Source organism: Aythya marila (genome assembly GCF_965140915.1).
Source record: "Aythya marila genome assembly, chromosome: 18".
Taxonomy (NCBI): Eukaryota; Metazoa; Chordata; class Aves; order Anseriformes; family Anatidae; genus Aythya; species Aythya marila.
In genome coordinates this window covers 6,006,627-6,031,535 of record NC_139059.1, presented here as the reverse complement: position 1 = coordinate 6,031,535, position 24,909 = coordinate 6,006,627, and the positions used below count along the sequence as shown (strand labels likewise).

Sequence of the window (24,909 nt, the reverse complement as noted above, 5' to 3'; positions counted from 1 at the left end):
AGTACTTCCCAGCTTACCCAGATGGGAATTGTACAGGATGTACAAAGTTCCATCCCATCCTCATTCACAATTACGAATTCCCCCCTGAATTATGCGGTTTGGAGGAAAGATACTCATTTCAAAAGCAATATGGGTAAAAGTGAGCCACTGCAAGGGTAGGTGCTTAGAGAGAACTGGGAATGGCAAAGTAAGAAAAGTTTGATAAAGAGATGATGAAAACTGGAGTTAGCTTAGCAAAGTCTCTGGAGCTGCTAGGGCATGTGGGAGAAGGCCAGATCTCAGCTAGCTGAGGAACTCAGGAGAGCAGGAATGAGGCTGAAAGGAAAAGGAGAGCACCCAATTAGGCCCAGGAGAGAGGACAACTGCCCAAGCAAGGAAAGAAGCTCAAGAGGCACAAACCAAGAGGACAAGCCAAAAATAATGAAGAAAGGGCAGAGGCTTGTAAAGCAAGCCCAGGAGAGCTCTGTCCTGTGCTACTCCATTAGCTCTGTGGCAAGCAGGATTAAACCAGATTGGGTCCCTTCCCCTACAAGTCAGCGTTTAACAGCATCCCTGGGTACATACCTGTAAAGAGTCAAGTTAGGATTACTGAGACACTCTTGTGTTAACAGCAAGCTACGGTTACACACGCACATGGCAGGACACCCTGTGTTAAATGCTGGTTACTGTTGAACACTAATGACCATGGAAAATTAGAAATACAGAATTAATTTGGTACATGGAGTCACAAAGCAGGTCAGCAGTGCCCGTACCTTCGGATACCCAGACATACAAAAGGCTAAAGCAACATCCTCCACATTGTGCTATGTTGTGGAAAGTATTTGGTTCAACTCCAGCACGTAAAGGGCAGTAACACAGAAGATCCTAAGTCTGGGGGGATGACAAAAAAGTGATCCTTTCTGGAAATGGACAGCCCAACATTTTCACTTCAACACACGACACAGAAGTTCCATGAGTGTTCACAGAACACACCAAAAGAAGCCAGGGCTGAGACTGTCTAAGCCACTTAGAGGCTCTGGACATCTATCACCCTTATATTTTAAAAGGATATCAAGTTTCTAAATCCCTCAGGCATCCTCAGCCTCCTTCTGGAAGGATTAGTCAAATAAAGGCTTCTTCTGCCCTGGTTCTTTTACAAATGCCTCACAACAGAGCTGCCATGGGGCAAAACCACCACTCACTTGTCACCAGGCAGGAACAAGCCACCAAGCACACCGTCCTTCTCCTCAATCCGACACACGTCGGAGGCCTCCGAGCTCTGGGCACTCTCGATGGCACTGTCCATGTCAGACTCATGGTGAATCTCTTGCTGTGCTAGCGTCATCGTGTCGTCATCAGGAAAGAGCTCCGACTCGCTGTAGGCACCTTCGCTGTCCAGGTAGGCGCAGTCCTGGATTTCACCACCCTGGCAAAAGAAGAATTGGGAAGCAATTCAGATCATCCCCCGAGGCAGCTAAGAGGATACAGGGGAAGCAGTAACCCACCCTCTGGATGCCCTAATAAGCATGAGTGGTATTAAAGCAATAAAACAAAAAGCTTGACCTGCTTTTCAAAGGCCAGATCCTGCAAGCCCCTAGGGCAGCTTGCACCTTCCACATAGGGTTTGAACACTGCCCCGACTTGCTGTCTCTTCCACAGGAGAGATGCAAGACCCAGTTATAACATGCAGTCAATTTTGGCCTAATTCACTGTCAAAACGCAGAGTTAATAAATATCCTCAAAGGGTTTTTAATCTGAGAAGAAGCATCCTTTGTAAGAAGCTTACCGCAGGACCAACTCTCAGTTACTTCACCCTTCGTGTATTATCAATTAAACAAAAGCAACCCAGATAAGTGTAGCACCTTACTCTGTCTTCACAGGTGGGCAAAAATCTGTATTTTGGAAGGGGGGGGAAGTCAGCAGGTGTTAAAACATTGCCACCACCAACCAAGACTTACCAGGAATCAAAGACACGAGAGAGCGGCAGGAGGGCAGTGGGTAGTGTTAAGGAAAAGCCCCCAAAAGCCCCAAAGAGCACAAAGCCATCTGTTCCTTCTTCCTGGAACCAGTCTTAATTAAGTACCAGCTAAAGTAAGACGTCATCCTTATTGCTGCAACACTTCCCTGTTGCTGCTCGTCCCCTCCCTCCCCTTCTTGCCCCATGAACATTCACAATAGTCAGGACAAGCTGCTTTGTGTTTTCTTCTCCTTGAGGGACAAACAGAAAAATCTTAATTGAAAAAATAAAGCCTAACATTTTGCTCTGTCCTCTGTCTGATACATGGCAGCACAGTACTGCTTTGGCAGTTCCCATCCAGCGAGACAACTCGCTCAGGGCTCGGCAGCAACTCACGCAAATGCTCTGACTCTGAGCCCCGCTCCAAAGCTCACCTGCTCGCTCCACAGGCAGCCCCACCGCTGAACTACTGCCAGCAAGTTAAGGCTTAGTTTACTGGCACAAGTAACAAAGCATTTCATTCACAGAAATAGCCCGTATTTAGGTCCAACTGTCCTCCTGCCCTGCTCCTTCTGAGGAATCCCATGGCAGCAGCAGCCTGGCACCGCCGGCAGCACCAGCTGCCCTCCTGGCAAGCACGCTTGCTGGGACGCTGTTACAGAGGGGCTGCTGGCGGTGCCATGGCTTCAGGCAGTCCCCTGCAGCCTCTGAGCACCCCCATGCTAGTGCCACGGGGATTAAAACCCCTGTTACAGCACTTGTGGTACTCAGCGTCAGTGACACCAATTTTTCTTAGTGTTTTTTCCACCTCAGCACGGGAGGAGTCAGCCAGAGGCTGCAGCTTTCTGAGATCTGCAACAACTGCTACTGAAATGCAGGTCTCATTTTTCATGTTTTCCTGAAATATTTGTATGACTGTGAAAACTCCTAGCACACTGATGATTAAGAAATTCCAGAGCAACCTCACTTGCTCAAGAAGCCTAATTAACTAATGAACATCTGAGCAGCCAAAAGGACAGCTTTACCTGCAGTGTTTGGATCTCCAGACAGGCACCCAGAGCAAATATCTGGATGCTTTTCTAGCTGACTTCTTAACAGGTCTTTCAGGTACACAGTGACACCAGTGAGACACTCCAGCACCGTACAGGGCTGAGCCCACGTACACACGCTTTCTCCCCCTTTTCAGGGTCAGCCTTAGTACCATTCCAAGACACGTCCAAAGGGTTTTACTCTTGGTCTATCCACATGGTATTTCCTGGAGCCTCAATGCCTCATGCAGTCAAATTTCCAGCTCTGAGCCACCACCACACCTTTGGCGTGGGCACGAGCCTTCCTCCGCAGGGAGCTGGCAGCTTGGCTGCCGACCGCCCTGCTCCTGCTGCTCTTCAGCACATCTTCTGACCTGCACCTCGCACCCTCAGAAGTGAGAAGGGGCAATCACAATTCTTTGCAAAGTGCCTGGGGATTGACAAACTGCACAAGCAGTAAGACCTTTTTAATAGGTATTGGAAAAGTAAAGATTGTTAAGAGCAATTGAGATGTTTCAGCAGTATCCAGGAGAGTTTATTTACTCTAACATTTCCCTTAAGTGTTCTGCTTTGTGCTAAGCCCCAGAGGCACAGAGCTCCCATTTCTCTTTAAAAAATTAATGCAATTAAGCCCTGACTGCCATTATGGAATTGCACCAGCTGGTAAAAATCTGATCCAAGATGGGCAGAGAGGCACGGAGCACACAGCAGATCCCTGAAGTACGGGTCTGCAAATCAAGGGAGGAGAGAAAGAAAGGACTCCTGCACAGCCCTCCCTCCCCATCAGCACATCTTTTCTGGAGTCTTTACAGCAGACAAATCTCACTGGTATTAAACAAATTAACACAAGGAAGTAAAGGTCAAAAAGAGCACAAAAGACTATTCTCGTTCCCTGTAGGTACCATCACGCTTGCTTTTTCTAATAATAGCATCCTAGATGCTCTTAAAAAAAAAAAAAAGTCCATTAGCAATTAAATGTGCAGTGTCATCTATAAAGACCAACGGCTCACTTTTCTTCCCTGTCACTTTCTGCCAACCTAGCCATCATGTATTGACTGGTGTTAGAGTTGTGAACCATAGCTACAGCACAGATCACAGCGTCCCCATGCCGGTTAGTACCATCCTTTCTTTTTCAAAGCCTTATCGTTCTGCTCCTAAACATTCACTTCGGAGCCCCATGGAAAAAAAAAAAAAAAAAAAAAAGTTATTTGAGGCAGTGACCCATCTAAGCCCGAACACCTGCTTTACAGCCAGTGAAATGCCTCACTGCCTGCCTTGGAAGCCCTCCTGGAAGCCAGTCCTCCTCGTACCTCCTCCTAGTACCGGCCCTCTCCGAGTACCTGGCAGCCAAAGCACTGAGGGCCTCTGCTTGGGCACACACCCAGACCTTCCAAAGTGAGCAGCATGACAAAACGCAGCCCTGCCAGGAAGGCTCAGCTCCAGCTGATTTACATCTAGGTGCTTGAGGTCCTTGCTTCAGCAAGCCGTGCACAACATGGACCAGAAACAGCCACTGTGGGGCTGAAGCCTACGTGATCATTTTCTGTGGGTACAATCTATGTGCTCAGCTATTAAGCACTTGGAGATCAAGACAAAGAACCACCAGTAATAACGTGGTGTTTCCAGGCATGAGGATCTCTCCGATGTGCACAGAAATCCTGTAAAGCAGGGGACGTGGGCAGCACCAAGGCTTGCTTGGTGAAACCAGCCTTAAGTGCAGCTGTCCCCGTTACACAGGTACGCGGCCATAGGAAGTTTTCCTTCTGTGGCCTAAATTACCAGCAGAAGAATAATCTTTAAAGCAAGTACAACAGGTTAAGAAAGCCTCTAGTATGAGAAGTCACAAGCGGGGCATGTCACTACCAACAATACACCGGCATCCACGCTTTGCTGACTAAGGCTGCAAGACATTTATTTAAAGGGGCAATTGTTCAGCGATCACAGGTTCTCACAGCACCTAGTTTCAGTGCTGCTGGCTAGGTGTGGTCTGTAAACAGCTTGTGCTAAGGGAACAAAACTCCTCCTTAAAAAAAAAAAAAAAAAAAAAAAGAGGCCAAACACACCACTTACGGTCTCAATTTACTCCTTCATGTGTAGGTACCTACAGGATTTCATGTCCCAAATTAGAGCTTGCCAAGACCCAACATTATTCAGGTAGCCTTAAAAGAGCTGGTGTGAACCTAAGCAGTATGTTAAAGTTTAGGAGACACCTCTGTGCTGAGTCACTTGCTCCGAGTGCACATGCATAACCTGAAACCAGTAGGAGAAAGCAGATCTGACACCCTAAATATGAATCACTGCGCTTCTTGTTCTCCTGGGCAGCTCCCTTCTTCCTCAGCTGAGTCAAAAGAGATGAAATTGTTGCGCTTATTATCTTGAAATATTCACGTTAAAAAAATAAAACAGCACCAACACAACAACACTGTGGGTAGCACTAAAGCAGCAAGTCCTTTGCACTTTAACTGGATGCTCAAGATGTCTCCAAGTGCTCCACAGGCAGCAGGCCAGGCGCTCGTACAGCGACTGCTGAATATTCAGCAACAGTTTGCTCTATAGAAGCACCTGCTGCCCGAAGATCTGAGGCCACTTCACAGTAACTAATGAACTCCCTTCCTCGAGAGAGGCAATTGTGTGGCCGCATTGAAGCCAGATGAGTAAGCACAGCCTGCCTTCACGCAGCCACCCCGACCAGAAGCAGGAGCCAGAAGCTGGTGATTTCCATGGGCTAAAATTTCCCAGTTAAAATTCGCTCGCACCACAGCCAAATCACCAACACCTCTGATGGACTCCCACACACCGCTCCAGAGCCAGCAGGGAAGATGAGATGATCCAAGCCTCCCCCCACTGGGCGATTCAACTGGCAGGAGCCAGAACCACCACAAACACCACCACAAATAAGAAGTGCCTCGTGCACTTCCCTCACCAGGATCGTGTCCCTCCCCTGCACCCTTCGGCCAAGCCGAATCCATTAGCCATGGGACAGATGAAAGCCTGGTGTCCCTGCACCCTCCTCTTCCAGTTTCTTCCCAGCAGAAGCACAGGAAAAGTCCCCCAGCAGAGCTGGAAGGGAAGAGGTGCCACATGGAAGTGTGCCAGGCTCAGAGAAAACACCACTTACCATCACCCATCCACCATGGAGAAAGTCCCAGGCACTCACCTCTATGGAAGCAGCCACTGCAGTGGGAGCGCTCTTCTAATCACCAGGTAAGGAAGAAGGGCATGAGGCGTTTCTCACCAACGAATCTAGAAGCACACCACTCCCATACAAACGGTTGCGTATTTACTTGACATTGGCTATAACTGCAGCACAGGTTCCTCCCCCAGCCTATTTCCCTTTCAGCGCTCGGGCAGAGGCTGGGAGGTGCCGACACATCCCTCGATCTGACTGGGAAGGGGACAAACTACGTAGAGGAAAATGCCACAACACTACATCAGACCACGCCACTGCGCCGGCACCCACGAGGAAGCTGCCGACTCTCGCCCACGCGGCTGTGGCCGAGCACAAGGCTCGGGGCAGCCCCACGCCTCCTGCTGCGACGTGCAAAGAGCTGCACGTTTCCCCAAATAGCTGGGGGTTTGACACCTCTCAGAGGGCTCAACATCAGAGTGCAGAGGATGGCTGTTTTACTAAGCTGCTCAAATAAGAAGCTGCTTCAGGGCCACCCCTCAGTTTGTTCGCTGCAATAGCTCCACCCGGCCATTCAGTTACTCCAGTCTGATTCTTGAAGCCCCATTTAAGGCAAAACTTCACGTGCTCCTGCTGTGGGCATTGCAAGGGATTTCTGTTGCAGATTTGTTCTTGAGATCTAAATCTAGCATGGAGTGCAGGACAGCATCCTGGAAAGCTGGGCCCAGGCTCTGGCAAGCCATGCATGTGCTGCAGCGTGCTGCCAGCCTCTGTAGGGTAACATAAGGATCTCATACAGCCGTGCAATTCATGGACAGCAGGGTCGGACTGCGCGCCTGAGCTTCAGCCTTTGGGCTGTTGACACTGACCCACATGAGCAGAGGCTGGGAAGGGCTGCTTTGTGCGGTGGGTGGGAAGCCCACGCTGATGCGCCCTGCTGAGGAGAGGAGAGGGGCAGCGTGTGGCTGGAGCCAGGCTGGGAGGAGGCAGGGCTGTTTACACTCTGCTACCTGTCACGTTAATTGGCCGTAATGGACGTGCCAGCCCTCATCACCACGCACAGGGTCTAGATCCAAGCGCTCCTTTTCACAGGTCATCGCTAATGCTCTGGAAGTCTTAACATTAAAAGACTTCAGCAGACAGATAATTTGATCCTCCAAAGAAACCAATATAAAAAAGGCTCTTTCCCAGTACTTTGAAGCTGCAGCCCATCGCTCCCTGGGCTGCTTCTCCCTGCTGGGCTATCACAGGCTCATCAGTCCTCGCTGCAGGTTCAAAGCACGGAGCGTCCCTTTGCAGAAGAAAACATCCCAGCCTGCAGCGTTAGGAGCAGAAGTACAATCCCCCCACCTTCAGCATGGATGGGGCCAGCACATCAGCTGCAGAGTTCAGAACAAAACCACCAAACCATTTGGCACCTTGCTCCTATACTCATCAGGGTGCTTTTAGCTCCGGGCTGCAAGGCAGCTCTCATTCTCCTTCACACAGCCGAAAAAACAGAAGTGTGAAGTGGCACCATGCTGCTATGCTGGTTGCTGCCACAAACGTCACTTGGAAACTCCTAAGGTAACCACTCCAGAAAGAGCAGGGATGAGACCTAATCATCCAGAGAAGTCCCTGGTAACATCTCTAGTGTGAAACGCTGTCTGTGCAAGCTGCTAACCCCTGCTGCCTGGTGCCACAGGCCCTCCAACAGAGCCACCTGCTGGGACAGCCCACGGCAAGAGCCCCCCTTAAACCTCCAGCCCAGGGACAAAGGCAGCGCTGTGCTGATGGGAGCTGGGGTGGACTCAGCACCACCTCTGCAGCACACAGCAGGGTGCTGCAGCCCCTGGTTTGAGAAGCGCTGCTCTACACCTCCAGAAACAGCTCGTGGCATTTGTCATGCTGCAGGTAATAAGCGTGACATAATTAGCCCTCTTGAGAAGTCTCTGCCTTGAGATGAGGTAGCTCAATTTGCCAAGGCAGAACAGCAGTAACCGGGAGGGAGCACACAACGCTCTTCTTGGGGACCGTTTCTGGGGCCAATGCTCAGGCCTGCCCTGCAGCCACAGTGCCAGCGAGGCCAGCACCAGGACACTGCCAGCCGTGCCACTTACTGTTCACATCGGCATGGACAGTTGGTGACAAAATCAGAGGCCACCAAGCCCTGGGCACCACGTGGCCAACCGCAGGGCACGGTCATAGCACTCCTCGTGCGCAGGCACCGCGGAGCTGCAGCTCACAGCTAGCAGGCAGACAGGGTCAGAGGCGAGCTCAGATTGGGCTATTTTGAAGCAATTCCAGAAGTGAACACATCTGCCGTGTCAGAGAGCTGGAAGCTGCTTGCAAAGAAGTGTCTTTAGCACAAGTAGTTGCTTTGCAGTTCAGTTCCTTAATAACCGAGTCTGGGAGTTACAGCATGCTCCTTGCAAGTAGTTGTTTTCTGCTCAGGAGGCAGCTGAGCTCGCACAGTACTTGTTTTCCTTGACAAGCCTCAAGGTCACCCAGTTGGGTAGATGGTAAATAGCAAAAAACTTGCATCATACTTGCCTGCAGGTGCTGCAGGCACATGGGTAAGGAGCTCCAGGAGCAGACCTGGTGCTGCTGCACAGCACTGCTGGGTGAGGAGGAGGGAAAAAGCCCTCCAGGAGCCACATTAGGCACAGCACGAAGGACAGGAGCAAGCTCGCTGTCCCAGGCACTGACACCTCCACCTACCTTTAAGCTTTTACAGGAGCCCCGGTCAAAATCTCTTTCCCCAAAGAACTTGGAAACTACACTGTTTGTGTTTCTTTTCTATACTGCTGCAAGTCTGGCCTCCAGGAAACCCAGGGAAATAAAGCCATTGGAAGATAAACAACAAAATTAGGATTTTTGCCTCACAAATCATATTTCTGCCTTCCCACCCAGCCGGGTTAGGTTACACTGCAGTGTATAGAGAGGAGGAATGGGAGCAATTTCAGGTCCCAAGGGGTGGAGAAACATCCCAAGCTCCCACAGCACAGTAAGAAATCCAGCCATGCTTGCTAATGAGTAGTTTATGTTGGCAAACAGAGGGAAAGCATTAAGGATGTGGCTTTGCTCTAGCTTATATGGAAACACTTCCCAGAGCCCATTGGTCAGTCTGAATACAGACAAGCCCAGAAACTAGCTCACTCTGTGTTTAAGAAATACCAGAGAAGCTCTGAAGAGCTCCCCTTTCTGAGGAGGAAGAGCTCCAGGACCTTGGCTGCTCTTCAGCTGGTGGCTGAGCAAACCATGGGTTAGGGAGCCTTTGTTGCAGGAAGAACTGGAACTGCAGCCTTTATGCAGCAAAGCTTACAAGTACTGAACTTGAAAAACGTTCAGTCCCCCTCTGTATATAAAAGGCTTTTATATATATATATATATATATATATATATATATATATAAAATAAAAGACAAACTCACTCACCTGCTCTTTTGTTTTCTTATAATGAAGTGAGTTATCTTTATTTGTAGATGGGCTTCACTTTATTGTGTTTTTTTGTTTTTTTTTGAAGTCTGCCAAGCACATCATAGTGCTTGAAACATGACAAACACAAGTTAATATCCCAGCAATCACCAACTCTGGCACATCCATCAGGCTGTGTTTTTTCACTTATATGGTAAAATACGGAAAAGCACAGCTTATTGCAGAGTTTGCAGCTCTGCACAGGCAGGGGATGTTTCTACTCATGAACTGCACAGACCATGCAGACAGGATCCAAGAAGAAATAATTGCTAACAACATTAGTTTGCACACTGAAAACAAGACTCAAAGCAGAGCTGTAGCGAAAGACCCCCTGCTACTAACCAGCGCTAGGAGCTGCAACACCGTGCCCCAAACGCCGTGTCAGGCTGTCAGGAAGCACTTACAGAGCCTGTCTCACGTTCAGAGCAGCCACCAACCTACATGATTATGGGAACAACAACAGGAATTAGATTATTATTATGCTACGCTTCAGAATTTAAGGGGTCAGCTGCCAAAACACAGCAAGCACTTGAGAACATCAGAACCAGGACAGCAGATAACTCAGCAGCAACCCACGATTATGTTTTAGAACCACTCCAAATATTTCACTAGACACTGTATTCACAAGACCCAAAAAGTTAAGCTAAGGTGTGCTCCCACACATGCAACCAGCCTGGTTAATCAGTAACTGAAGCAAGGCTATCCCATTCCCCTTGCTGTTTTGGCACGGGGAGCGTTTTGCTTTGCAGCCTCTGCACATAGCCGAGAGCCCCGGCATGGCAACCGCTGCTGAGAAGCATCTGCACGTCAGGTGCCTTCTTGGAGACTTGCTGCCATTTGCAGCCCTTCTGCTAGTGACAAAGTTGAAAGAAGCCTGTTCAAAGAGGCTTTTAAACTGCTTAAAGGCTACCACGTCTAGCATGGGAACAGCTCAAGCTCCTCAGTCTGGGCAGCCACTGCCAAACAACCACAACCTCCTTTACCCATTGTGAGCACTATTCCACACTACTGGACATCTCCGGGGAGGACACTGTGCTGTTCCACCCACCCCAGAAATCAGCAGGGCCACAGGCAGAAAGCCCCTCGCATCGCCACCAAGATCCCATTTCATCCTGGAGCTGTGCTCAGGACCAAGGAACAACCAGGGGAGGGCAATCCACTGCTATCAGCAATGAGCAACCCCACGCTGTCACCACCTGACAGGAGAAAGCCCATTTTTAACGGGAGCAGCTACGATAATACATCAAAAGGGACTGAAAGAACCCCAAATTCTGCTGGTGTAAGGGCTTGAACCCAGGTACCACAAAGCCCACACTTGGGGCACCAACTCTCAACCTGTTTCAGAGCACTCCCTCATCCATCCTGCCTCTTTAACATCAGCCAAGTACCAGGAGGTTTCTCTCAGAGAAACTGTTGTTTGTGCCCCCAACAGCCACTAACCGTGTGAACCTGCCGGAACAGACGACGATCACCGCTGTTACCAGAGCAGCAACGCGGCGCTGCCACCCCAGGACTGACACCACAGGTGGCTTCCTCCCAGGACAGGAGGGCCAACATCCCACCGCTGTCTCAGAGGATGCATCCAGCTACGGACCAAGACCTGCTGGCACCTCCTATGCTCCAGAGGACGGTCTCTGCCCGTAAAACACTCTCTTACCCTGCCAAGCGTGTGCAGCACAGGCCCTGAACCGCCGGGCTCCGTGAGTCGAGGCAGGAGCAGCCCGGGTGCTGCCCGGGGGCTGCGGGCAACCCCCGGAGCCAGCACACGGCGCTGAGGACCAGGGCTCGGTGCGGAGAGCGTCCAGCAGCGGCAACGAGAGCCGAGCACACCGCCGGCAGGAACACCGGGACGGCGCAGGGCCCCTCCAGCACGGCCACCCACGGGCTCCCCACGGCTCGGCAGCGAGCCCCGGCCCCGTGCAAGCGATAAAAAAGGCTGGGGAGGCGGCACCGGCCCCAGGGCCGGGCAGAGGGCACGGATGCTGCCACCCCCGGGCACGGTGCGAACCCCCCCGGCACGGAGCCGGCTGCTGCAGCCCCGGTGCGGGCTCCCGGTGTGCCCGGCAGCACCGAGCCCCCCGCCTTGCCTTGCCTTGCCTTCCTTTCCCTTCCCTTCCCTTCCCTTACCCGCTCGGCTCCGTCCCGTTCCGCCGCCGCCCGCACCTGGCCCGGCAGCCCCGGCCCAGCCCCGGCCCAGCCCCAGCCCGGCCCCGCCCGCCGAGGGGCGGCCCCGCGCCCGGCCCGGCCCCGCCGTTGCTGGGCGACCCCGGGGGGGGGCGGCGGCGCCGCTCGGTACCGGGGGCCCCGCAGGCCCCGGGCCCGGTCCCCTCACGCTGTGGGGCCGTGTCCCGGCGCCTTGCCCGAAGCTGTGGCCGTATTGCGGTGCCCAGCTCCCGCTGCCTTCAGCACGGCCCCTACCCCTGCCGGGCTCCGTTTGCCCGCTCCCGCCGTGCCCTCTGGCCCTGCTGCCCGTGAGGCGGTCGCGGATCGCGTCCCGTTGTCGGACTCGGTTCCTCCCGGGGTGCCCCACAGGACGGTGGTGCCGCTCAAAAGCATCCTCCGAGCTGCAAAGCAAACCAGGTCCTGCGAGGAGGCGCCGTTTGTTTGTCCCTGACTTTATCCCTTCGGTTATCAGACAAAGAACAAACCAAGAAGGCTGAGCACACTCGCACAGTCTTCGTTCTTTGAAATTTGCTTCACTTCGGAGAAGTTGGGTAACTTCCTTTTTCACCACATCTCACGAGAACCGTGTGGGCTGCACACGCTGCTGGGGGTTTGCAGCAGAGGCCTCACAGCCAGAGGGGGGGGTGTAAATAAACATTTTCTGCAAAACCTCGGTCAAGGAGCCAGGCTGCAGCCACACTGAGTGTCACAGCTGCCACCGGAGCATGATGTGTGACAAAAGCCTGTCTCACTGAGCGAGCAGACAGACAGACACCTTTCCCTACCCAGAGCAGCACTGGGACAGGACAGCATCTCCTGCCCCATCCCTGCTGCCACTTTCCAAACCCTGTTTTTAAGGTTAACTTTGGGTGTTTCGAGACAGTCACAGGGAGCTGCTGGGGGTGCGCTCTGACAACGGTGCTTAAACAGGGACACTTGCATCCTCAAATCTTTTGGGCTTTACTGGACAGCGTCTGCAAGGCTTGCCGGAGAGGAGTTACCGGCAGCAGAGGGTGAGGAAATGAGAAGCAGTGGGCAGCGGGTGCCTGCCTGCCCCACGCAGCCAGCCCCAGCTTCACATCTCTTGCCCCAGGTACTGCCGGAGCCTGTCCTCATCTCCATCACACCCAGTGACTTCTAAATGTAAAATATTGTTTAATAATAAAAAATAAGAAAAAAAGCATGTGGGACCCAGCAGGACTCCCAGCAGCTGCAGAGTGGCTATGGAGCCTGAATTACATGTACGTTACCAACAGCACCACAGCTCCAGGAGGCACAGTCCATACCACTGCCCACGAAACAAGAGGCTTACAGCAGGGCAGGATCAGGCCTTCGTGCTTGTGTTCCCAGAAAGCCTGCTCACCGGCAGGACAAAGAATCAGGTCTGTGCAAACGGCTCAGTGCAACTCCACAGCACCTGCCCGACCAGCGCCGTGATACACGCGTGCACTGCAGAGCAAGACCCTTCCTGAGAAACTGCACCAAGTGCTGTGCATCTTGCTGGGGATCGGTCCGTACAGCTGTTAAATGCCTGTCTCCTGATTGTCTGCAAAGCCCAACGCCTGGATTACAAAGCCCTGTCTTTAAGCACACAGTATGACAAAATAACTCTGGAGAACCTGAAGGGTGCGTTGTTCTTCACAATGGCTTTTTTTCTGAGTGACATTTAAAAGAAACAGCAATTGTATTCTGATTTCACAGCCATTTATGCAGCTTACCTGGTTTAACTGAGTTAGTCCTGGTGAGGAACGGTGCAACAGGGATCAAAAAGTCCTCCCAGCCCTCTTTTTACTCATTGATTTAACTTAATGGGAAAGCCGTTATTACAAGACAGAGCTGGGGACCGTATCACTGCTTTTTAAACAGGACACTTCTAAAATCTGTGTCTCCTCTCAGTATTCAATCTGAAAGAGGTGGTTGTATGGCAAGGATTCACTGCTGAATAAATAACATAAATAAAACAACCACACGCACAGTACATTTTTAATGCTTTCCCAACAGATGTAAGAAGTGTTTGAACTGTTGCACTGATCAGGCAGTATCACAGCCCACGGGGAAATGGTTCCAGATACTTGCAAAATATTTAGTGAACACAGCCATATTTTCAATAACTTGTGATGAGCAAAATGTGAAATAAATCTTTAACAGATAAAGTAGCAACAGTGGAAACTGTTATTACAATAGAGATGTTAAGAATATGAGTCCAAATGTTTGGTACGTACACCAACCAAAAACACTACTGTGCATGTCGGGCAGGGCTTTGGCATTTATCACCCCGTAATAATTGAGAAGGCATAAACGTCTGTCTCATTGATTGAAGTGTTCCTCAGTAAAGGTCCCAGGAAATGTGCAGTTTTTAGACAATCACTTGTTATTAAGAAATGACTGTATAAAAACTTTATTAAGATGGTGTTTGCAGAAGCATGCAGAGGAAATTTGGGCAAAATATTAATCTTCTGGGGATTAGAGGAAGATTGCTAAATAACTAAGTGCCTAAATCACATGTGGTGCTGATCCCAATAGCACTGAACGCCAGGGTGCCTGCCGAAATCTGTGTCTTCTGGCCAGGAAATGCAGAGAAGGGCACGCTGCTGAAAGGGATTGCAGCAGGGCGACCTGCTGGTCTTGTACAAAGCACTGCACTTTCTTTTGGAGCTGTTTGGAACAAAAGCTGGCACCTCCTCTGCTGTTCCAGAGGCAGAATCCTTCCTCTGAGTCTCACTAACGCATCGCTCACAGGCTAGTCGCCCTAATGACAAGAAACTGGAGCTGAAATGTGAAGAACAGAGACTAATTAATAATGAAGATAATGAGATCACCAGAACGTATAGACCAAACCCGCATTTTAATTATCTCATGAAAACTGGCAACTCCAATCACACTTCAAGGGCCTTTCATCATGCTCCTTGTGATGAATATTGGTGGATATTTTGCAGACACTTCTGTAAAAATACCTTTTGTGTGTGTTTTTCCCCTGCAATAACATCCAGCCAAGTTACTACTGCAGATAAGTGCTCTGCTTGAAAATGAGATATTGCAGGCTAGTAATTACAGTTGGTCTGATCTTCATCTCATCTACTAATCTGATTTTGGAGTGCCTCCTTTGAAGCAAATGCAATGAGACCGGTGTGAATTACTGCAATATTATAATTAATCCCATTTATTATGGCAGAGCAAGCCCGGAACACTCCCTAATTAAGCCAATCTCTGCAGAAACACAGGGAGCACACAGTCCCTGCCCCAAAGATCTTACAGTCAGAACAGGCAAAGACAGACTTCAAGACAGAGAAGAGGGGACGGAGTGAGCGCAGAAGGAACCTTCTCCTCACTGCAATTTGTTCCCATGACATTTTTGGAGGGGAAGTCCAGAGGCTAAGATAGGATGTGGAGTACAAGTGGGGAGCTGCTGAGCAAAGACTGCAGGAAGGGGAAGAAGGAAGTAGCATGGACAGCACAGACAGAGCCTTTTCTCAGCTCTCTGCCATTCCTCCTCTGCCCTCCCCACTCCTGCATCCCTGGCCAAGGCAAGGAGGTCGGCTCCATACTCCAGCAGCACGGGAACATTGCTCTGTGTGGAGCAGGCTCCGCTCACCCCCACTCCCAAAAAACAACCCGCCAAGTGTCTGCAGAGAGGCTTACTTTAGTAAGGAAGCAGCTCTTTAGACTACACCATAGGTTAGACTGTGGGGGGCTGCTCTCCCCGTGATCCCCGTTAACATTAATCAGAGCGGAGTGCTTGCCTCTGTGCTGTGCTCACCAATATGGCAGGCAGCTGGGCAGATCAAACAGCACGGGTCAAGCAAAGGGCTTGCAACAGAAGGTCTCTGCGCAGAGGAGAGCGCTGAAGGCAGGATGGGGCCGGCTGAGGGCCCATTAGCGTCAATTCCTTGGGCCTACAACAAAGTTGGACCTAACTACTGCATGCAATTATAGTATAAAGGCATTTCAGGGGACTTATCCATCGCTCTCTCTAGAGATGAGCTGCTTGCAACCTTTTTGACACTGGTAGCTAACATTTTCTTTGCTTAATGAGGCTGTGCTGGGACAGATTCGCTGCATTCCTCCAAAAGCCTGAGGGACTGTAAGTCAAGAAGTGCAAATCCAGAGGCCAGATAATGGAACAGCACATGCAGCCCCCTCCAAAAAGGGGGCTCATTTTTTGCTCATCACTGCAGCTGTACTATTAGGTTTTTCGTATCAAGCTCTGAAGGCGCCTCATAACAGCAGCTGTTAATCCACATTAGAGCACCTTTGTCAAAAGCATTACAAAAAACATGCCAGGCACGCAATCTATTCTGTTCAGCCTTTGTCGAAATGCCCAATAATAATAAAATAAAACAAGTTATGAGAGCAAATTCAACGGAAAAATATGTACCGTATGCTTTAGAAATGGGCCAGGAGAACTGTGCAGAACAAAGGCCTGGACGTGGGCATCTCGCAGATGAGAGCAGGCAGCAAGCAAAGCCTGAGCGTCCCCTTAACTACTGCAGGGCTTAAACCAAGGTGGAGCCAAGCAGCTCCATGCTGCACCAAAAAGACGTAAACACATTTACTCAGCTGTCTGTGCTGTGGCAAATTAACTCTGCTCCTCTGAGGCCAGAGTGACTGCAGACTTCATTGGCTCTTTTACCCAAGCCAAGCAAGTGGCCAGGAGCAAGGCGAGCCTGGAGACATGGCTGGGGCAGTGGGATCTGACAGCTCCCTTGATGGATGTGATGCTCTGCTGGATTGTGCTGCTCTGTAAAAGGCAGGCTGCTGGCTGGAAAACACACCTTTTGATATTTTCAGCTCTGAGCATGTTTTAGTGACATGTTTTTTGGCTTTTAGTCCCTACTCTGTATAATATAACCACTTAGAAGAAGAAAAGGAAATAAAAAGAATCAGCTGGACAGGACAGGAATAATTCATGCTTGCCAGCGGCTATTATTTCTCCTGTGGCACATGGCTAACAGCAAGGTTGCAGAACAGAGCATCCTAAAGCAATGAAAAACCCGTACTGAGCTCATGGGTGCAACTTCAGTCCCACTGCTCATGTGTGTTGCTGCATGTCTTTAATCACACGATCACGTGCTATCTCCCACTGCTCTGCGTTTGTTCAGGACACAGGCTGGATGGTGCTCAATTTATCAGCAAGTATTCAATATCTGCTTTAGTCTCTCTGATCAAAGTGCAGCTTCATGTCTTATTTACGGCTACTACTAACAGCTTGCTCTGCACACACAACTATTTATTTCCCCCCAAGCTTTTCTGTGGTGTTCATCACTTTGACATCTGAGTGCTTTGCAAAGATTAATTCATCTTCATAAAGCCTCTTCAAAACGAGGGAAGATGGTATTCCCATTTTGCACATCAGGAGCTGTTGCGCAGACAGATTGAGGTCACGCACATCTACTCATGATAGGTCCTAATATGAAATGTCTCAGATCTAATCTTTTTTAGATGTCTTCAAATATAATGCCAAAACAAAAAGCTGCTGATTGTAGGTTCAAACAGAGCTCTGACTGGCTTCTTCGGAAGCCTGGTAGTACAAGAATGGGAGAGGCTTAGGAGCGGTAAATGCTGGTCACCAGAAATAAGGATGAAAGCTTGCTGAGCACCGGTCTCGGGAATACTGAAGAACAATACAGATAACCCAAGTGAAGACTTTACGGGTCTTCTGTGAAACAGCAGAATATACCTCGAAAAATTATACACAGAGGAATTTTTCACTACAGTTCATAACACAGGACCAAATCCTGAGAGCATAGATAGTTTAAGGTAAGAGGAACTGCAGTTTCTCCGTGTTTCTTGGGGCCTGGCCAAGCCAGGACAAATGCCGAGCGCTTTGTAGTGCAGAAGACCACCCTGGGAAGCATGGCTTTTGTTTTATTAGTGTGTTAAAAGCATCTGCGGATCAAATGTGCCAGTATCACTTTACACCACGAAAATGCTGCCCAGGGGACTCTCAAGACTCATCTTTTCAAACGTTGATACCTTTGTCACTTTTAATAAAAGGCAGCTATAAAAACAAAGTGGACCATGTGGTCTCAATGAAGCGGAGACCATGGCAATCAATAACAGAAACAATCTGCACTTCCTTGCTGGGAGAATTTGCTATTAGCAACAACGTCTATAAAACAAGACATTGCTCAAGACCTCCCTTCAATTTTTCTTGGGACAATGAGCCCACTGTGCCCAAGGCACATCTGTGCTTATGGAGATTTTCAAATCCAAGACAGTGTTTAGACTGATAACACGACCGTGCAACATATGATGATGATGGATTGGAGCTCATGGGATGCTTGACCCTTCCTCTTTTATCCCCAGCTGGGCACTTTGCTGACTCAAAAGAAAATTTCAATGACAAAAATGATGATTTTTTTATGCAATGGACATTATTTTCTGGTGTACTTCCTGGTTTTTCCTCACAGGCCACCAAACGCCCACCTGGGTCAGCACCTTGGTGTGTCTAAGACAAGCTCCTCTCTCTGGCCCTGGTTATTAGCAGATGGGGAAAGCAAACAGCTAGGGAAGAACGAAATATAGGGAGGGAAGCGTCAGGGAAACAAGAAGAAAGCCTTCTTAATGCGATCCCTAAAAGGCACCAAACTGTGCCACATTGAATACCTTTTAGAGACTCCTGTATCAGGAGTCTCAACTATCAGGCCCCCAGGCTGCATACGACTTAGATCAGTTAAATTTTATGTGGAAGGTTGTAGCTGAGGCCATTAACCTCCTCTATCTTATCACTCAGGTGCCATCTCTGTGCAGCAGCACATAGGAACCGGGGCTCCATGCACAAGGAGGGCCGCGAGCTGCCTTCCAGCAGGGCAAGCACACCCACCGGGAGCAAGGCAGCCCTGGCTCAGCCCCCGGCACTCTCCATCAACACTGAGTAGGAAGCTACTTGACAGGGGGGTGAGAATGTTACAGAAGTGCAGGGGCTGAACCATTTGCTGTGTTGGGCCATTTTCATAAGATTAAGCTGACACAGACCTGCTGGCACCAGGAGCTCTGCTGCCTGCAGAGATCTGTAACCTCCTGCAGCCTGGTGCTGAGCGTGGCAGCAACGTACCAGCGACGTGCCAGCTGAGCTCCCACCTTCCACTGTCACCCGTGGCCGTGTGGTGACAGCAGTGTGCCAGCCCCAATGTGCCAGCCCCCTGCCATCTCGAGGTCACCGCAGACGAGGGACACGAACCGGTCCATTTCCCATTACCCTGCCCTGCCGCAACGCTGTGGCACTCGTCTGCACGCCTGATCTTCCACTTCTCAGCAGGTTCCCAGTGCTTTGCTTCACAAAATAAGGAACCAGATGTTTTCAGTTCCTTCTGTCTGGGAGATGCTGCAACATTTGTGAGCAGAGGATCCTGCCTGTCATGTTAAGCATGCTTCAGTAATTCACGTTAATAAAATCAGCTCAAAGTTACGGCTGCTGCAAACTTGTATTTGTATCCTGGTTCAGGATCACTTTTGGTTTAGGATCTTGGGTCACAGAAGAACCCAAGAATGGGTTCAACCACACTTAATTCTATCCAGAAACAGAACTTTAATTCTTTGGCAAAAAAATAACGACCACCAAAATATTAACTTATGGATGGAAAAAAACGCTGCTTTCTGTCAGTAATGCCTACAAAGCATTTCAGAGGCTTGGCTGGGTCCAATCTCAGTAAGAAACATACAGATTTTAATTTAAAAGTCACACATGGGTAGTCTTATCAGCTGAAACATGAATTGCATTCTAACCTGGACGACCCACTACAGACATCAAAACCATCCAATTTCCAGCCTGGGCCATCCCAAGCACATTGCTCTACCTCTGTGGTTTGCGGTTCCTATTCACCACCCATTTGCATTCTTATTGAAATCCAGCAAGGCAGTTACTTCATCAGCTCTGCACCCTCGCAGGAACATGCAGGAAGTCAATTTTCTGCAGCACCAGAGAATGACAACTCAATACTCCCCATGACATTTCATTCTGGTGAATTTTAATCTCATAGTAAGAATTTTTGTTTCCCTGAGAGACCGGAGCTGCTAGCCACTAGTTTTTATTTTGTTGTTGTTGTTGCTTTTTTCTTCTCACAGCAAGGAGAGGAACAGTAGCAAGAAAGAAAGAAAACAAGATTTTTGCCATGGTGAAGGCAGTGCTTTTGAAAACAAAAATGGCCTTCCTCTACCTCCAGGGAGAAAACAACAGAGAATAAAGAAAATGCAGACAGAAATCTTATCAAACCTTGCCACCAGAGTCATGCCCTCTTCCTCCAAGCCACACTTGCTCAGTCATCAGATCCTTTTCTCAGTATTTTATTCTAAGGTGAGCCAAGGCCTGGCCCAAATCTGAGGCTCCTTGAGAGCACAGTGCTGTACCATGACGAGCCAGCAGCACAAAAACCAGGAGCTAAGTCAATACAGTTCAGTGAACAGGGAGAGAGAGCAGCAAAGGGGATTCTTTTAGAAATGCAGCATCTACAAACAAAGTTGTTTTTCCTTGCTCTCTTAGCTGCTTTGCCTTGCCCTAGACAAACACTCCACTGTTTTGCTAACCGATACACTAAGATTTGGAAGCTGAAGTCTTTTGAAGGTGTTGCCCAGGTGAATGGAACTAACGGGACTTGCCTTGCTGTCCTGGCATTTCACACCAAAGATATGTAAGAATGGTTAGAAAGCTGCCTTGATACTGCAGCAAACACCATGCTAAACTGGCTACCTAATACAGAGATGAGAAAGCAACAGAGGTTTTTCTTGTACAGTCCTTTCATGTTCTGCCCTTTGCTCTGGCTCAGCCAACGAGAGGCACAGCCTCTCTCGGGACACAAAGATCCCAGTCCACAAGACATAAAAACATTTCTGTGCACGGATTGCCTCCTCACAATAACCTCATTATCACAGCTGTCAGTCAACAGGACAAGCCAGCCACTAGCATGGGAACTACTGATAAGAGATGCTCACCCTCAAACCCATTTGTTGCCTGCAACAACACAAGGGACAGCAGCTTTAAGGCAGCAACAGGCGAGTCTGGGTCCTGTCTCCCCGCTGCCGCAGCCGGGACGGGGCTGGTGACAAGGTTTCCTTCAGCCCTGCACCATGCTAGCATGGCTGCAGCGTGCAGCCCCTTCAGTTCTGCACCAAACTCTCACTCATACGGACGTAATTGTTTAATAGCCAGATCCACACCCTGTCATTCAGATTTATGTCCCACAACTGTGATGCCTTGTGATCAGGCTGAAAAATCTAAGGGCTGTTTTCCTTACAGATCTCCCAGTGCAGAGATCTTGCATCCACTCGCTGTCCCCCTTTACAAGTGGCTGTCCAAAACCTGAGTATTATTAATCACTCACTTGCTATGAGGCCTCTCTGTGTTTTATGCAAGCCTTTGACTTCCTGATGAAGGATGGTTGTATCCCTAATCATGCTGATGTAAAGCTGCATTCATCACTCATACTCAGTTCCACCTCAGTACTCCTCAGCCTGTGTTCAAGACAGGGAGATTTGGCCCCGATTTACTGACCTGAACCATGAAGTGATTTTTAAAAGTTTCAGAACTTTTTTTTAATCATTTTTAAATCAGCTGAAACATCTTTCCCAAGGCAGTGATGTTCAGAAACCTACCGAATGCCCTGAACATTCAGTGCCTGAATCAGAAACTGTAACAGATGGACTCAGAGGGCTTTTTTAATATTGGCTATTAATAAGTGCACATGTTCACAATGACAAATGCAATTTATTTTTAGCCTCTACCAGGATATTAGCCTGGTCTTCCTCAACAATTTTGTCAAACTCCCTGCTTTGAGACGAAAGCACCAAGGTGAGAGCTCCTGCAGCTGCACAGCCAGCCAGCCCCGAGATCTGCCCAGCAGCCCTGCAGGGTCCGACCAACGTGGGGCTGGCTGACCCCCTTACTCTCCCAGCACACAACCATATTCTTATAATTTAGGATTGTTTAATGAGTGCAGCTTAGTTAACCCAGAATTACTTATAGTGTAAGTTACCTTAGCATCAGGCCTGGCTACTGAAACGAGTGCATTAACTCCTGAGTAGGAAACCACTTTGTAGCCCAGGTAGGAAAGCCTGGCTCTGGAGCTATAAAAACACCACAAATGCAACTGGCTTTACTAAAGTCATTTCTCCAGCAGCCACTTTTCAGGGGGAAAAATGTGAACCTGTGACCACGTACAACCCACCGGCAGCACCGTGCAGAGGCCCAGTCATCTCCCTCCGCCGTGCCTTTCCCTCCCAGCTCCATCCCAGCACCAACACCTCCAAAAGCCCACGAGGAACAACCTTGCTGTGAACCTTGGCAGCAAGAAATGCAAATATTTTGAATCTGATTCTTGTGGCCATTTCACTAAGTTACACACGCAGCCTTAACAGTTCCCAGAAGAACGCTGTGGTAAATGTAAACTGCGATAACAGTTTGACAAATGTCAGCTGACGTAAAATGGACCTATTGTTTGTGTTTAATTAGAAGCAGTCGGGATTTCATGTCTGTACTTTGTGGTTTCTTCTGGGATCCTTGCTTTACTTTCTGTATATCACAATTGTATTCCAAGAAGAGACCATTTTTAGACTGAGAGCACCAGAAAGAATGTGGGGAGACCTGGGGTTAGTGCACTTGCAGCTCAGAAGAAACAGGGCCGTGCCTCCAAAGCCGGGCTTTGTTACTTTGCTAACATACTGACCTGTGATATTCTGCAAGCAGCAGGTTATCAGCCACAGAAACGTGCTAATTCTGTTACAGGCTGGATGGCACCTTTTGCTTTACGAGGTTTTTCTGAGTGGTTTAGTTGGCTTCTCTTTGCCTTCAGACAGGGCACGGTGATTTACCCAGTCAGCCGCCCCTGGGGCAGCGATGAAGTACCTCGCTGGGATGGATGGTGTGTGAGACTAAAATTACCCTCAGCCAGGAAATATTTTCCTCATGCGTTTGGCTTTGCTCCTTCCCTGGGCAATGGGCAGCTACTGGGAGAGAGCATTTCACATGATTAATTTTCTGCTATGGCAGAGGGGATGCGTTTCCTTCTACATCTGTGTTTTTGTTCACTGGTGCTCAGACAAATGACTAAGCCGTGGGCAGCGAGCGGAGCGACAGCAGTGCTCTGGCTCCCAAGCACAGCACAGCCGTTCCTTGCGAGGGCGGCTGACTGGACCGATTGTCTTTCGTTCCTAAGCGACATTAGCGTTTTAACATTAAATCATAGCTAACATCACAATAAAGTACATCGCAGAGCTCCTCAGCTGAAACCAATTTTTCATCCGCTGCTCCTGAGAAAAGCAATGGCTCTTTGACATGCACATTTGCTAAAGCAAGCTGCCCACCAGGTCCAGGCACCCTGTGATACAGCAGCGAGCACCAGCACTTCTGCCAAAGCCTAAAATCTACTGACAGCAGTAGCAAACCTTCCTTTGACTTGAAAGGAAATTCTTTGTGGTATAAACCCTGCATATGAAGTCACAGTGGGAAAGTGCGCTTCAGTCCAGAGATAACAACCCCCCTCCCCCTTTGCAGAGCTGGCTCTGGGGATGCTCAGCACAGCCCTACTGTCTCTTTTCCACACCTTTTCAATTCTCCCATGCTTTAACTGCTTCTACTTTACATTTGGATGACCAAAGCTCAAAAGGGAAAAAAAAAGAAGAGTTCAAAGGCTTTGTCAAATCACGGTGTAACACTAGGCAGTTCCCCCATGGCAATCACACATCTTACAGCTAGACAAAAGGAAAATGAAGGAAGTAATCACAGCATCCATACAGGACCACTGCTGTTAATTATCCCTGCTGGGGGGAACCTGCCCTCTGCTCCCACCCTAGTGGCTCAGCCCAGGGCAGGCAGAGGCCGTGCTGAGAGCCCAGGGGTGGATCAGCGTGATCAGTCACTATCTGATGTCTGGCATTGCTCAAGATTGGCTCCAGCTGACTGAGCACAGACATTTAATGCCACTTTGAAGCCTGAAGATAGCCAAAGCATTCACACAGATGGGGCATAGCCCCTCCACGAGAGCATGGCCATGAAGCAGCGCTGTGAGACTGCTGGTGCAGGCATGTAGACGACAGAGGTTACAGGTGAGAAGAGACAGCACTGGATTGAGATGTGAAGATCGATTCATCACTGCAGTTAGCTGGGCTTGTTAGGGTGGCCATGTAGCTGGAGCTACACACACCCCAGTCAGAGCCATCACCCTTGTTAATATCCTGCACGTACTCTGAGCTGTCTCACCCATTCTCCTCTCAGTCTCTTCTGGAAAGTGCAATTTAAGGAGAGCAGCAACAGCTGAGATTCTCCACCTGAAACCCAGAGGACCGCACAAGAATGAGACTTGGGGGACTCTCCATTCAGGCTGCAGGCACTGCTGTCACCTGGGAACACCCCCATGGCTACACAGGCTCCTCTTCAGCCAGTTATTGGATTACAACTTTGGGCTCTTATACTGTGTGAGATCCGAATGAGCCTGCTTAATCAGCTGGTGATGTGACACTTCCTCCTGTAAAGACCTGAGAGGTACTCCCCTGGCAGTACGCCTTTCCTCCGGGAGGTCAGGCTGGATCCCTCACTTCTGAAGTGCTGTTGGCAGTGGAAAGACAAAGCCATAATAAATAAATACTAATAAAAAAGATCAGGACAGTTGTTATTTCCATCTAAACTTGACAGGACATTCTGCCTGAAAAGGATGTCTTGAGCTCCTGCAGGCTGGACTGCTTCAACCCCTGACAGCAGGAGGCTGAGCCCCGAACCTTGGCTCCCTCCAAATTCACACTAGGTTTAATTGCTTGAGGTGATTAAGGAATGATAAGTGATTCTCTAAAAAAGAGGTGGCACAACAAGCCTCAGACACAAAGTTAAGCAAAAATGCACCAAAAAAAAGACATTACCTACTATTCCAGGAAGAACACTGAATTACCTGCCATACAAGACTTCATGGGACAGGAGTGGTGCTCAGATCTGGGACATCCTAACTGCACGGACTGAGCTCCCTCTAGCCCAATTCTTATCTCCTTTACATGTAGCTTTCTTGTCTCCCTGACTAATTTCTTATCTTCCAGATTCTTTCAATTCTTTTGCTAAGTCACAGTTAGCAAGTACTGTGAAAAAATGGCACAGGAAAAAAGCCAGCCAGAGCCACGTGTGATTTTTGCTTTGATGAGCGTTACAAAACATCCCAGGTGAAATACTTCGCAAGGCTGAGAACCCAGCTGCCACCACCTCACCTGAACACACCAGCACCTTGC

The 24,909-nt window shown here is 49.3% G+C and overlaps 1 protein-coding gene across 6 annotated transcripts in view; it reads right to left on the bottom strand.

The window, feature by feature from the left end:
- The window catches only part of RAB11FIP4 (RAB11 family interacting protein 4), a 123,761-nt gene that overhangs the window by 20,864 nt on the left and 77,988 nt on the right, over positions 1–24,909 (bottom strand). For 3 of the 6 annotated variants that reach the window (XM_082774880.1, XM_082774881.1, XM_082774882.1), the window contains one exon: positions 1,182–1,405. In XM_082774880.1, coding sequence (XP_082631006.1) covers positions 1,182–1,405 — 224 coding nt within the window. Of the gene's footprint in view, positions 1–1,181; positions 1,406–6,121; positions 6,145–11,673; positions 11,693–12,052; positions 12,256–24,909 lie in introns of those variants that run through there. The other 3 variants (XM_082774885.1, XM_082774883.1, XM_082774884.1) reach the window with 3 other exon arrangements.